The 15,794-nt window shown below is 42.8% G+C and overlaps 1 protein-coding gene across 1 annotated transcript in view; it reads right to left on the reverse strand.

The window, feature by feature from the left end:
• Positions 1–15,794, reverse strand: part of SCUBE2 (signal peptide, CUB domain and EGF like domain containing 2) — a 63,493-nt gene that overhangs the window by 23,131 nt on the left and 24,568 nt on the right. The window contains 9 exon segments of the mRNA XM_077820092.1: positions 1,102–1,305; positions 1,667–1,822; positions 3,019–3,126; positions 3,851–3,937; positions 4,591–4,707; positions 5,206–5,328; positions 11,070–11,186; positions 12,755–12,877; positions 14,000–14,116. Coding sequence (XP_077676218.1) covers positions 1,102–1,305; positions 1,667–1,822; positions 3,019–3,126; positions 3,851–3,937; positions 4,591–4,707; positions 5,206–5,328; positions 11,070–11,186; positions 12,755–12,877; positions 14,000–14,116 — 1,152 coding nt within the window.

The raw sequence follows: 15,794 nt of genomic DNA on the forward strand, positions 1-15,794 counted from the left end.
AACCATCTCCAGGTCCCATGCCCTCCCCAACTCTCTGCTGCACCACAAACTCCAGAAGGCTTGAAGGGACTTTCCCTCCTTTCTCCACTAGAAAGACTTGAAAACTTTTCAATATCCACACTCAGTGAAGTATCCAAAGCTTTGCCCTGCCTTATTACAAAGCTACTAAGAATGAAATGAAACTTCCAGCTCATTTCTGACATTCCTGAGCAGTTTGGGTGCTGTGTATGTTCAGCTCCCTTGGACCCGGCCTCCTTGCATAAAGGTGTTTAACCATTAATTACATTTTCTTAATTATATGAAATTCAGAGATGCTTCCAAGTTTTCCAGAGTTTGCACATCCAGAGCAAAAAAGGTTGCTGCTGGAAGACACACTAACAAAAAGTCAAATTTAGTTTGACAAGCATTTTAAAGGCTTATTGGTTTGCAATAGCAGTTACATACTGCATACACGGTGCGACTTGAATTAGCCGTCATGGTCATTAGGCCCCTATTAAGATAACATCTGACCCTTCTCCCTAAACCTTTGTCCTTTGGAAGCATATATCACTGGCCGCGTTATGGTGGCACCCGCTAGTACCAAGATCATTAAGATTTGCTCGGTGTTTCCCTATAAAAACCCTGCTTTCTGTGAGTCACACAAGGCCTCAACTAGCACAGAGAATGTGATTTCATTAAAATCTGCTTTGGGTTGGGGACTAGAGAAAGATGATATGTTTGCATATTCAGACACTAAGTGAGACTCACAGCAAAACCCATTAACATCATAATTAAAAAACATATTTGGTAAACTACAAGGACAATTAAAGATCAATACTATCCCCACTTCCTAACTCCTTATAGGCAATATGTCATCTACCAGGGAGTGCAGAATAGAGTACTTGTTCTACTTTGTTACCCCAATCACACATGCTCTGAGCCCAACATAAATTCCCACTGTGCACAATATCTTACACCTCCTTATACTGTTTTCCTTTTTTATTCTGGTGAAGCTCCCTCACTCTCTCCCCATTCCTCAGTGCTCACCAATCCTGAGCAAGACGCTGAAATGGATGCAAAGTGGTTTGTCCCAAAGTTAGGTTTGTTCCACACTGGGCTTACCACATCTGTTATCCACACGCATTTGTCCCATGCCACAGAACTCCTGTGGATTCGAGAGTCTGGGAGACTTTTCGGCCACTTCATGGTCCATGCCAGAGAGACGAACATGGAATTGCTCCCTGTTGATTGCCTTCCGCAAGGTTCTAATTGTTTTGCGGAGCCTCTTCTCAGTCCTTTTTCGAGCACAGCTTAAATCACATGTGTCTACAAGGTAACAAGGATGAAAATTAGGAGCAGAGAACTTCAGTATAAATGACAGTTGCGAGAATCTTTGGTTTAAAACACTGGTCAATGCAAACAACTGAGAATGAAAACTGTGAAGCAGAGGTCAAATCTTTAAGGAGAACACCAGCAGGCCAGAAGAAAATGAACAAACGGACAATTTTTAATGATCTTAGGAACTAGGCATATATATCATACTTTCCAAACCAGTAAAATGAAGCTTCAAAACAGGAGATACTTTTTGTATTATTATTTTTTGCATAAAGATGAAAGTGAAAGAAAGAAATTAAGGATCAAACTGCAAGAAGCCCTCTGTTGCATCTTGGATTGTTCTCCAACCAACCTGTCACCTCCTGTTGGTTTGTCTCAAGCTCAAAGTCCACCGTGATAAACATTTCTTTAGCTGTTGTGGGTCTGCTGACGGCGCCGAGAACTTTCATTCCAGAGCTGCATTTTAGGTTTACATAGTAGAAGCTCTCCATTACTGAGTTATGATAATCTGTATGAACAAAATTAAAGGAAGCGAAAGCTTGGCCAATTATGTTACTGGACATTCACTACAGCTCAGTAAATATTTTGTTATGAAGACGGCTAGGGGACTAAATGATTAACTCCACATGCTAATAAACTACAAGCAACTGGGCTGGATCCTTGGCTAGTGTACTTTGCTGTAGCTTCAGTGACTTTAATTGACCAATAACAATTTACACCAGCTGAGGATCTGGCCTCACTGTGCATAAGGTACTATCCACACTGAGATCAGAACCTTGCCAACGCTACCAGATGGCTTAAATGTAGCTGCCGTTAGCAGGGTCCTCATGCATCTTTTTTGGCGTGTGTAAACATATTAGAACCATGGTATTCCCTGCACAGAATGTGTTAGTCATTAGTACATTTTTCAATGGAAAAACTCTTGCCTGCTCTGGTCTCAGAGTGTGTGAAAACTATACTAGCTTACCACAGTTTTTCCACACAACTGGGCCTAGTCCCAGTATGCACAGGCCTTACAAAGACTATTGTTTAAAGTTTCCCTAAGGAAACAAGTTCAATTTAAGGAAACATTCGGAGCACATTTTGGCTCTGGGATAAATATATGTTCTTGCTAAGTGTGTAGTACAGATGATCACTCCTATTCTTTCAAAGCCAAACAAATTGGCACGCTGATTTGATTCTTCATATTCAATAAAGTAAAAGTACCTCATTCTGCATCTTGTTTGCATTATAAAGAATATTCAGAGTCATCTCAAACAGTGCCCCGTGGGCAGATCGCATCGTCCCTCTTGTTTCCAGTTGCCTTTACAGGTTTCCAGCTCATCCTTCCACCAGAAAGAAGCTGGAAACAAGTGGGAGGAGCCAGTCTCGCTGTGTCCAGACCATTAGGACCTACTGGTGCGTAAGTGGAAGAGAAGAAAACCAGGAGCCAACCTTGGGGACCACAGTCACCAGAAGGAGAAAAGCCAGGAGCTTCTTCAATGTGGCATCAGGGACACAGTATGATCATACACGTCAGGGCCCACGGAGACAGAAGAAGCAGGAGATGTGACTGGGAAGAGGCATGGGCCATAGGATCAACAAGGCAAGGAGAGGTAGTCTGCAAAGTTCTTGGACTATTAAAATGTAGTCCATGCCATGAAAATGTTTAAGAATCCCTGAATTACAACATTAGCCTGCTTACCTTCAGGTATACATCCTTACCTGGTATTTTCTGTTGCAGACCTTCTTGAAACATCTCAGTCTTTTTCAAACTACATTTTCCTTCATTAAACTTAAAGGTTACACTTGTCTTGATGGTTGAGGTATCTTCTGAGAGAAACAAGGAAGTGTGACTTTCAAAGAGAAAAAGACTGAAAATACTAAGGCAATGTCAAGCAGGTCACTAAAATGACATTATAATCTGAAAACTATCCATCACTAAAATGCTGCTTTTTGTGTGTGCAGAGCTGGCATCACTGGATACCAGTTTTCTTTGGCTGGTAAGTTAGTTCATAACTAGAACCGGAGTTAACAAGCTGTGATATATTTTATTTAACAAACCAGGAACAATAACAACCATAGGGCAAGGTCCACAGCTTCACTGAACTCAAAGGAGATACGTCAATTAACACTAGCTGAAGATCTGTCTCCCTACGCTTATCTATAGTAGTATGCTTTATAAATTTTACTGTCCAACTAAACAAGCTATATATGTTATATATAGCCAAAATATTTCCACCGGGGTGCCTCAAGAGAGGTCTAAATCCTCAGTCCTAAATCCTCAGTCCTGCTGTTCACCTTAGCTACGGACCCTTTTCTGTATTCTCATTTGCAGGGCTCAGGAATGCAGGAGATGCTGGTGAAGCAGCGCGCAGACTTTGAGCAGGGTCACTGTGTGTGTGTTGTGCTCACTCGGGTAAAGAAGAGGAAGCAAAAAAGAAGGTAATAAACTGATGGAGAGAACACCACAAAAACTGAATAATATACCCCTGTTTTACACTGCCCTACCGAAAGAGATGAGCCAAGTCATGCAGCATGTAAGTCTAGTAATTACCCAGGCAAGTAGATTCATTTGTATTTTGCTGTTTTTTCTTAAGCTGAGAAGAGCTGCCACAGGTAAGAGTGTAGGCGTCTTGCATTCCTAACAGACAGATTATACAGGCAGACGTTAAAGGCAGGATGCAGGCTATACACACAGACTGGGGATATCCACACAGGTTTTAAGACATTAGTAGTGTGCTGATCTTTATTCCCTTTTTAAAAAGGAACACTTAGGTAATTTCCAAAGTCAGAGCTTGGGGTAACTACCTGCATCTTTTTAAATAATCAATGTTTTAAAAGAGGTCAGGTATAAATGTGGCTTTGCCCTCTTATTTGTACTTGGTCCTTAACCAAAGGCCGGTCCTAGTTTCCTGTTCCCCTAGACACAGGGACTGGGAGTGCCATGCAGGCAGCATGCTCAGATGCAGAGGATGAAGTGCCTCACATTCCTGAACTATGTTGGCCAGTCGTGGAATGCCACGGACAGCACTGGAATTTCTATCAAATCCTCTTCACTGAAGAAAGCAATGGTTATGATCTAGGGGATCTGAGGGTAGAGTAGTTATACAAGTCGGAAAAAGGGGGATTCCTAGGGCTCTGGCAGGGACCTGAAAATACCTATATAAACAGAAAAGGTTTCTCTTTTTTCATTACTTATTACAGGCTTTTACAAGAGTAAGTATTGTTATTCTTAAATTCTCTACATAGCAGCACATATTGAACAGCCTCATGTTTTGTTCTGTTTGGACTTACCAGAAATCAAATGGACCTCGGAGGGACAGTTTAAGATGCATTTATCGCTCCTATCACTCTTTGTACAGGACAGCAATACTTTGGGTGATATATTATCAGGCAGGGACCCCTCTATCTCTAAACAGGATAAAACACAAACACTCATAGGAGAAGTAAAACATCGGCATCCACCATACAGAGAGACAGACTTGCAGCTACATCTGCCACATAACTGGTACCAAACTGCATCCATGCAATTAACATTCTGTACAGAGAGTAGTGGGAGGGAACTAAAAAAAAAAAAAATCACACATGGATCAAACACCGTGTGTAATTTCCTTTCACGTAAAACTATCCCAGCATATTTTTTCATGCAGGAAAGCACAAAAGAGAACGAAAGAATAAGCCTAGATAAAAGCACAGAAAAGAAAGCACCAAAACCCCTCAGAGTATCTCCTGTTTTTCACCTGTTTCAACCATGGCCATCATGTCTGACTAAAAAGTAAAGCAGAAATCTAATGAAGGAAATAACGATCCATGCTGATTTGTTGGATGGATCAAGATTTTCAGCATTGCCTTGAGCTGCATAGCTTTCAAGCACACCCAAAGTATAAATACGTCTTCTATGCACCTTACCGACACAGTCCTTTTTATTCCAGTGTAATTTGTGGCTGGAATGACACCGACAGTCATAATCCCCCAGTGTGTTCACACAGGTCTGCTGGCAGCCTCCATTGTTGATGCTACATTCATTAATATCTAAAGAGGAGGGAGAAAAAGGCCTTTTAAAAATATTAATCTAGTATCATTTTCACACAGTGCTGAAATCATACAAACGCTGCTCTGTATCATTTGGATCTGATTCTATGGGCAACTTTTGAAAATCGGACCCTATATGCGTCTGCATTCCCTACCACCCTTTGGCTGGTCAAAATGGTTTAGTTGTGTGTTAAATATGCTGCAAATTGACTGTTACAAATGTTCCAGCCTCAGCAATGTGTTTCAAAAGTTAACAGTGTATTGTTTATGGTTATTTATTAAGTTTGGAACAAAATCAGACAGTAACATACAAGATTCACACTGACCATTTTTCTTAAACGTTCAGATGCACAAATATGTTGCAATACATTTTATCTCACTGTTAATGAGTACACGAGGGCAATACTCTGCCGCATATCGTTACCCCTTTAGGCTGAGTTCTTAGCCAATATTCAGGGCCTTGACAGGTTGCTTCCATTAGGGTGAGAAATCAGTTGTACAAGTCAGGTAGTGTTTTTGTGTATCCATGCAATCCTGTTTAATTATAAAGAACATACACAAAGCCTTGTTTTCCTGAACATAGGGGGTAAGGATAGGAGGATGTTGGACCTCAGTTTCAGTGGGTTTAGAACCTGGAGCTGTAGGAGCCCTGGGTCTCTAATACTCCCTTGTCACCACCAAAGGAGATAGATGAAGATACCTCACCGATCCTGAAAGGTCAGGCTCCACAGGAAGACCTACCAGAATGCCCAAGGTGTGTGGTTGCCTGATTGGTTAACGCCCACTACTGAAGCCAGGAAGTGACCTTTATGGGCTGTCCGAGCACTGTGCACAGTCTCTCTCTGTTGCTGCTGCCTCAGACTCTGCTGTTGCCTGTCTCCTGTGATCCATATCCAACTCCCGCTCCCAGCTCCTGCTCTGCTCCTGTACCTGCCCCTGTCCTCGGTTCCTGCCTTGCTCCTGCTCCATGCCTAATCCTTGCCTTGTCTCGGCTCCTGCCCTCATGTTTCACTCCTGAACATTGGCTACCAGTTCCCAGTTCCAACCCTGGCTCATCTTCTGGCTACCAACTCCGACTCGATTCCTGATTCTGAGTCTGGCTCTGATCCTTGGCAAACTCCCAACTCCAGCTCCACTCTGACCACAAGGTCTGATCGCCTACACGCTGGTTCCTAAGACACTGGGTGCAACACCAAGCAGTTTCCTGACTCGTGATTCCCAGACAGTCGTGTGACCCAGGTCCCAAGGAGCTCTGTCTCTCTGCTCTCTCTCAGGGTCATGCTCACAATTGCTTCTCTCCCACTCCCTTTCTGTGGGCTTGCTGCAGCTTTCTGCCACCAGGATTTCAACAATTTCCATCCCACCATCAACCTCAGCCTGGACCAGTCCACACAAGAGGTCCACTTCCTAGACACTACAGTGCTAATAAGCGATGGTCACATAAACACCACCCTATACCGGAAATCTACTAACCGCTATACTTACCTACATGCCTCCAGTTTTCACCCAGACCACACCACATGATCCATTGTCTACAGCCAAGCTGTAAGATACAACCGCATTTGCTCCAACCCCTCAGACAGAGACAAACACCTACAGGATCTCTATCAAGCTTTCTTAAAACTACAATACCCACCGGTGAAGTGAAGAAACAGATTGACAGAGCCAGAATAGTACCCAGAAGTCACCTACTACAGGACAGGCCCAACAAAGAAAGTAACAGAACGCCACTAACCGTCACCTACAGCCCCCAACTAAAACCTCTCCAGTGCATCATCAAAGATCTACAACCTATCCTGAAGGACGATCCCTCACTCTCACAGACCTTGGGAGACAGCCCCATCCTCGCTTACAGACAGCCCCCAACCTGAAGCAAAAACTCACCAGCAACCACACCACACAACAAAAACACTAACCCAGGAACCAAACCCTGCAACAAACCCCAGTGCCAAGTCTGTCCACATATCTATTCAGGGGACACTATCATAGGACTCAGCCACACCACCAGGGGCTTGTTCACCTGCACATGTACCAATGTGATATGTGCCAGCAATGTCCCTCTGCCATGTACATTGGCCAAACCGGACAGTTTCTACGCAAAAGAATAAATGGACACAAATCTGACATCAGGAATTATAACATTCAAAAACCAGTAGAACACTTCAGTCTCCCTGGACACTCAATAATAGACTTAAAAGTGGCAATTCTTCAACAAAAAAACTTCAAAAACAAACTCCAACAAGAAAGTGCAGAACTGGAATTAATTTGCAAACTGGACACCATCAAATTAGGCCTGAATAAAGACTGGGAGTGGATGGGTCACTACAAAAACTAATTTCCCCCTGCTGATACTCACACCTTCTTGTCAACAGTTTGAAATGGGCCCCCTTGTTTACATTGGCCTCATTAGCACTACAAAAGTGATTTCCACTCCTTCTTGTCAACTATTGAGAACAGCCCACTTCCACCTTAATTGAACTAACCCCCCACTTGGTAAGGCAACTCCCATCTTTTCATATTGAAAAAGATGTGTTTTTATATCTCCCTACTGTATGTTCCACTCCATGCATCCCATGAAGTGGGTTTAGGCCATGAAAGCTTATGCCCAGATAAATTTGTTAGTCTCTAAGGTGCCACAAGGACTCCTCATTGTTTGCGCTGATACAGACTAACATGGCTACCACTCTGAATAATATACAGGGAAGCCTTTTAGTAACAGACACCAAAGGGACTGCTATTTTTCTCTGTTATAATGGGTGGTCACATAATGATGTACAGTTAATATGGAGGAACTTTTGTGAGGACTGATATTCTGCTGTCCATAAATGGGTTTCACTGCATATGACACAACACAGTATCCTGCAATATCCTGAACAAACCTTATTGAATTAAGTCAAAACTCACTGATTTTAGGAGTTTATTCTATTAAAAGTGCCAATGATTACATACTATTGAGGGACTGTATGCATTTCCATGGGGGGAAGGAACCACAGCACTCCATGAAGTAAAAGCAGTGGGAATGGTCAGGCAAATTCACAAAGGTTGAATCATGTCAGAGGGCTACCACCACTTGGCAAGAGACTCACACGGTTCAAACTGGATTCTCCAGAGAGCAGCAGACAAAAGGATTTTTGGATAAATAGCCTGAATTAAAACTAACTCAGGCCCTTCTTTCTGATCCAGCAAATGGACAGGACCTCGGTCCAACGAGGATCTCCAATCCTTAGGGAAGGGTTGGAAGGATTTGAGCCCAGTGAGGCCCCATAAGACTTGGGTGATGGTTTTCAGCTAAAGCTGTGATGAACCTATGCCCACAGGGAAAAAACCCTATCTGGCACTGGAAGGACTCATTACCAGCCAGAGCTCTTATTGGAGTGTGGGGTGATCTCTGGTGAGCTTATTGGCATCCATGTAAATTCTTCTATTGTTTAAATATGTTTTGTCTGTGATGCTTTTACCTTAAGAATAAACGGGCTTGCTTAGAAAGAGCTGTGTGGTAACTTAACTGTGTCGATTACACCGTGTCCCATCTCTGAGGAGAGAAGTGAAGCAGGCCTGCTTAGGCAGCCTGTCTTTTGCTGGGGAGGTCACAGTATAGTCAGGGAACTGTTGGGGCCTAGAAGTACCCCATCAGAAGGGAGAGAGATGCAGGTCTCCACTCAAGAGAGGCAATGGCTGCAGAGTTGGAAGCCTGAGAGCGAGTGCCCTGGCTGGACCACAGAGGGGAAATACAAGTGAAACTGCTCTGAACTTTGATAGCAATGTTGTCACATTTTTGTCTCTCTCTAGCTGGGCTCAGTAGAGGTAGAGGTTGGAACAACCACACTCAAAGATGTTAAACCAAAAAGTCTTAATTGGCATGTTTGCAGCATGCAGCTCCTAGGAAGCCAGGTGGGCAGTCTCACCTTGTGCTGGCTGCTCTCACTGTCATTATTCCCAATGCTATATATATTTTTTCTCTGCCCGATGCAAATACAGGTCTTCCCACCTGATCTCTAACACGCACTGCAGAATCACATGCCATACCTATGAAACACATTTCTCTTAGGCCTTCATTCTTCTCCCATTGACTTGAGTGGCACAGGATCAAACCCATAAACAGGAGTTTCTATGTGAATGGTCAAATGAAGCTATTTCCTGGAAGTGATTCCACTCTCACTGGAGCAGCATCTTTGTGAGTTTCCATAACAGCAGTGTTCATCCATTCTCCTGTGTTCCCTGTTCCCACTCCACAGGGTAATGATGTGACTGCCTACCCTGAGCCAGGGGTGCATGTAGGGTGACCAGATGTCCCGATTTTATAGGGACAGGCCTGATATTTGGGACTTTTTCTTATATAGGCACCTATGACCCCCCACCCTCTTTGTCCCAATTTTTCACACTTGCTATCTGGTCACCCTAGGTGCATGGTACCTTACTACCAGTCAGTATGAACAGGGGTGACAGAATCAGGTCCCATGTTAATAGAAGGATGTTCATATAAGACTGCATTAAATACAAAGGGGAAATTAATTTGGTCCTTTTGTCCACATTGCAAAACTACCACAAAACTGATTATCTGTCTCTGCCCAAACAAGGCCTAGGACTGGAATGGCAGAGATGTTGCAGGTCAGGAGGGGAAAATGGCAATACTGCGTGGGGAAGTCTGCACAGCAACTGCCTTCATTAGACAAGACTCAAGCCAACTGTGATTAGTCCCTCATATTAATAAGCAATGAGGTTGGGATTTTCAAAGGAGACCTCGGGAGTTAGATGCCCAAATCTCATTGAAATGGGTGCTGGGTATCTAATTCCCTTAGGCTCCCCTGAGAATCTCAGCCTAAATTCATCCCCATGGTTAGAAACACCCAATATGATGCAAAGAAGAATTGTGAACATGACAACGTATTTGCATCATGGTCCCCAAGGTCAATCCTGCACATTCTGCCTCATATTCACATATGCCTATCATTGAACTGAATTCATATATGTAGTCATATAAGATCTTGCCCATGTTTCACATGAAAATAGCTTTGTTTTCATTTAGTGTCAAATAACTCAGGCTGCTTCATATGAATGTTCTGCAAGTTTCCTTGCTTCAGATGTCAGATCAAGGTCCATGTCAACATATTGGTCTCTTTCACTTAGGGTTTCTTTGGAATCAGAAGTAAACAATTTAGGGCCAAATTCTTAGCTGGTATAAACCAGTGTAACTCCATGACTATAGTGGAGCTACGCCATCTTAGACCAGATGAGGATCTGGCCGTTAGGCTTGTTGGTAATGTGTATTTATTCTAAAGGAAGCCTGCAAAATACTTAACATCATAATTCATTTGAAGCCTTTTCTTACAAGTTTTCAATTAGCGTACAGAACTCCACATGAAATCAATGGGAATTTTTCATGTGGAAACACTGTTGGATCATGGCCTAGAATCTACGTGTGGAATGCATCTGTTTGTTCTAATGGTCCCTGTTGCTTTCCAATACATAGATGGTTGGGGGTGGGAGGGAAATCATTTAAGCAAAAAGACATAGTCAAGGATTGTGTTTCATTTTTGGATGGGCTCCCCTTTTGAAAAACTGCCTGGAAAAGACAAAGGATAAATTTGCTGTACAGGGTTTTAGACATATGGATCCCATTGACGTTAATGAGCGTTGCTCCTTCACTCTGACAAACATATACACTAGTATCTTTTTATACTCACCTCCGCGTTGCTCCTGCACTCTGACAAACATATACAAGAGTATCTTTGTATACTCACCTCCACAATGCGTGAAGCCATAGAGAGTGTATCCTTTGTTACAACTACACTCAAAAGAGCCTGGATGATTGATGCACGTATGGTCACATGTCCTTTCAAAAGAGCATTCATCAATGTCTGTAATTTTTAAAAGGATACGTTAGTGTCTCTTGGCTTGTCAAGGAAGCATTTATAAGCTAGCAAAGTTGGATGTAGAGACACACAGCTTTATATGACATAAGCGAATTCTTTTAAAGCCATTAGTCTGTAACATATTGAAGTAACAACTTTTAAGCGAGCAGTTAGTTTGCCAAGTAAGACATTTCTTGGCAAGTGAGTAAACGAGGTTATATTTTTAATAGTAATGTTTAAAATAAATATCTGCAAAGTTCTCTTCACTGCAGAAGATTGTCGGCGGAAAAAAAAAATGCTTCTGCAAGGAAAGGCAACACAGAGTCAGCAGGAAAAATATTTTCAAAGTAACTTTCTGTTTCCTTCTGCCTTTGACAAAACTGGGAGGCCAAATATTTACCTCAACTGTGCATGTGCAGTGCTTGTTTTAGATCTGTGTTCGGCCCCTCACCTAGCAACTGAAATACCTCTCCCAAAGGCAATAAAGGACAGGAAGTGTTGGGAATTCGCGCAGGTGAAAGGCATCAGACTGGTACCCCTAGAAACCCAAATGCTCTCCTTTGCTATACAGAGCATGGGCTTCTGCAGAAGCTTCCTCCACCCAGCCCAAGCAGTGTGCCTCAGTGCAGCTCTGAAGGGACCATCACGTGGATCTATTCTTCTCTTTGTGGAACACCACTGGATACATTTATCAGTAGGCCATAGATGCATTACACTGCACATCTTGGGCTTAAGCTTTGTATGCCTTAAGCCTTTGTCTTTAATGCTGGCTAGAATGTCTGCTTCATCCAGCTGAATTTTTCCTGGGCATTTTAATCATTTTGTATATTGTACATCTTACCTAAAAAAGCAAATTCAGTGTAAAGGCCCAGTTCTGCTCTCACTGAAGTCAATGGCAAAGTTCCCATGGATTCCATGGGCAGCAGGATCAGAGGCCCTAAATGTTTATTATATTATCATCAAAAATACTCTATGTTGCTATAAAAATTATTAAACATGATGAGGCTTATTCTGTTCCCATAGAAGTCCGTGGCAAAACTCCCATTGACATAGATGGAAACAAAATTGGAGTCTTACCCCAAATTTGCTCTTTAAGGCATCAGGCCCAAATCAAGCTACATCAAGTTTACAATGTTCTAGAAGTGACAGAAAAAACATAGACAAAAGGAGATATAAATCCTTAAAATATACATTCATAAACAACTTCCATCAGAAATCTTGGAAATCCTACATTTCTCCGGCAAGTTTGCTTTGCATAAATATTTGTCCTGTTAAGTCTGACCTAAAAAAAGATTAGAAATACCCACACTGGAGTGAAGTTTCTTTCTTGATAGTTCCATTTTCTGCCAATCTCTATTATTTTCAGATAACCATTCAGCATACAGTGAACAACCTTTCAAACAAATCTCCCACTCTGATATCATGGCAAAGGCTTTGATTTTTAACAGCAACTTTAGAAAGAAGAAATCCAAAGCATGACAATCACTCGGGAGTCTACCAGCACCTCATTACTTCAGTAGGTATCCAAGCCAGTCTTATTTATTTTACTTTTTTTTGCCTCCCCATGCACATACCTTGACAAGACTTCTCATCGGTCAATAATTTAAATCCTTTTTTGCAGCTGCAATCAAAACTGCCAACAGTGTTTTTACAAAAATGATCACAGCCTCCATTGCTGGCCTGGCATTCATCAATATCTGTAATAGAAAAGTGATTAGCAAAGAAAAGGAACATCTTTGGTGTCCTTTCGTTGGTAGATCCCAAAGACATATACATGTTCTATGCATGAAAAAGCTGGACGTGACTGGAAAGTTCATGTTCTCTGAAGGGAGAGTCCTGAACAAGATTCAATAACTAAATCACCTTGAACTTCAGGAAAATTCAGATTCAGAAATGATCTTTGCAGTTCAGGCCCATTTCTGTATTATTTCCTTTAATCTAATATATTGCTATCAAATTCACATTCACTTGAGCACACACATACAGAAGGGCTCTTTCTTATCTCATATGATTAGAGAAGATAAAGTCATTCATCCTTCTGGAAAGCCCTTAGAGCCTTAAACTAAGCTTTTCTCTTTAAAGGTCTTAACTTTTTAAAAATTCTCTCTCTTCCTCCTCCCCAAAGTGCTTCAGTTACAGACAGAAGAGACCTATTGGGTCACCTTACCCTGCCCACGCCCGTGTCAGATTGTTGAGTTCTTTGTCTAATTCTAAATGAGTCAAGCAAAACGGACTCCATCACTTTGCTTGGCATGAGTCTAAAAGACCTCACTCTTGGGAATTTTATTCTAACATGTGACTTACATTCTCCTTTGCTCGTTTTCAACACTTTATTTCTTGTTATATCTGCTTGCCCCAACATAAATAATTCCACACCTATCTTCATATTTAAACCTTTCAAATGCTTGTTATAATATCAGGCTGACAGTCTGATCCTCCATGGAGATATACGCCTGCAATAGCCTGGATGCATGCCTTGGCTGGTGGACTAGAGGCTACATTTACCTCCATTGTACCATCAGTGCATTGCTACCTCCTGATTAGAAAAAGAGGCCATACTGGAGATCGGAAGGGTGTCAAAGGCAAAGCAGAGATACTTTGCACTCACATGCTCCATATCTAGGTCTGGTGCAACAGGGACCATGTGCAAGGGGACTGTGCAACTCTCCCTGCCTTCCGTGTTTCCCTCGTGCTCTCCAATGCCCAGGTAGATACACATTGGCTTTTTCTCAGGAATGTTTCAACTAGTTTCCCTTTGAGATTAGTGCACTTGCTGCTAGGTGTTTATACAGGTATGTTTCCAAAACTGCAAAATCTACCTTTACATGTCTTCCCATCAAACTGGAGTGTAAATCCGATGGGACAGCTGCAGTGAACTCCAGTCGAGGTGTCTTTGCAAGTGCGGTCGCATCCACCATTATTTACAGCGCATGTTTCTAACACAGAAAAAATAAAGCTAACATTTGTACAGAAATGTTGTAAGGGAAATAAAGTAGCATGTGGTGCTAGCAGTGGCCCACTCCATTTCTATTCAGCTATATTGTATATTTAGAGAAGGAAGAAAATATCTACATTCCTTGTATCTTTGCCTGTCTGCCTAATTTATGCATGTACCAGTTTTAGCAAGATGTCTGGCTGGAGATAGGCAACCATCATCCCTCCCCAAGCCACCTCCAACTTTGGATATTAGGAAAAACTTTTTCACTAAGAGGGTGGTGAAACACTGGAATGCGTTGCCTAGGGAGGTGGTGGAATCTCCTTCCCTGGAAGTTTTTAAGGTCAGGCTTGACAAAGCCCTGGCTGGGATGATTTAACTGGGAATTGGTCCTGCTTCGAGCAGGGGGTTGGACTAGATGACCTTCAGGGGTCCCTTCCAACCCTGATATTCTATGATTCTATGATTCTACGATTCTATGCTGTGAGGCTTCCTCAAGGGTCTGTCCTTCTCTTCTCCCTGTATACCTTATCTTTGGGAAATTACATCCATAAACACAAATTAAGCTACCATCTCTATGCTCTCTCTCTGCTCCAGACCAGTCTCCTTCTGCCCAAATTAAAATCTTGGCCTGTTTCTCCAATATCTCCTCATGGATACCATCAGCTCAAATCAACACGGCTGATAAAGAATTCCTAATCCTGCTCCCTAAAACTCTCTCCGCCGCCTTCTTTCTCAATCCCTGTAGAGAACATCACCATCCTACCTGTCAGTCTGGCCAGTAACCTGGGCATCATCTTTGACCCTGCTTTACTTCCACAAATCTAGGTGACAGCAATCAGGGCCTGCAGCAGAGCCAGTCTCCCAACAAAATGATCACAGCTGGCCCAACTGATTGGAAGAATCAATCGATTGACTTTTAAGACCAGCAGCAGATCAGTGGCTGCTCCATGGTTGCAATAGCTCCTGTGCCTGCTGGTTCCCAGCCCTGTTCCTGCCTCACCTCATCCAGGTAACCAAGTTATGACTCTTGGATCTAATTCCTGACCCCTGAGTTCAGCTCTGACTGTTGGCTCTGGCATCTGGGAGCTGAAGAACACCTGCAGTCTGCCAAAGAACCCCATAAACACCATGCAGACGAAGACTATCAGGCTGACCCCAATCTGGCTACAGGGGACAAAGTGTGGCTCTTGACCAGAAACTTAAATCAAGCCACCCATCCACCAAACTAGACTACCAATACCTGAGCCCCTTCAAGATTATAAAATGGGTGAAGCCAGTGGCCTTCGGATTATAGATGCCCAAGTCCTTAAAGATCCGTCCTGTCTTTCAGATCTCACTTTTAAAGCCCTATATCAAGAACCCATACCCAAACCACTTCAATCCACCACCCACAAAAGTCCACAGACAGGAAAGTACTTGGTCCACTGGATCCTCAACTCTCAGTAAGTGAGGGGAAAGCTCCAGTACTTGGTGGACTGGGAAGGGTACGCTCCGGACAAGCAGTCTTGGGAAGCAACAAAGAACATCTATGCCCTGGACCTATTATGAGAGTTCCATTGGAAGTACCCTGAGAAACCAGGCCCCAAGTCCCCTGTGAGGCACCTTCAAGGAGGGAGTATTGTCAGGAATCAAAGTTTGCAGCAGTCGGTCTGGAAGCAGGGCTTGTAGCAGATCCA

The sequence above is a fragment of the Eretmochelys imbricata genome, chromosome 6 (genome assembly GCF_965152235.1).
Source record: "Eretmochelys imbricata isolate rEreImb1 chromosome 6, rEreImb1.hap1, whole genome shotgun sequence".
NCBI lineage: Eukaryota > Metazoa > Chordata > Testudines > Cheloniidae > Eretmochelys > Eretmochelys imbricata.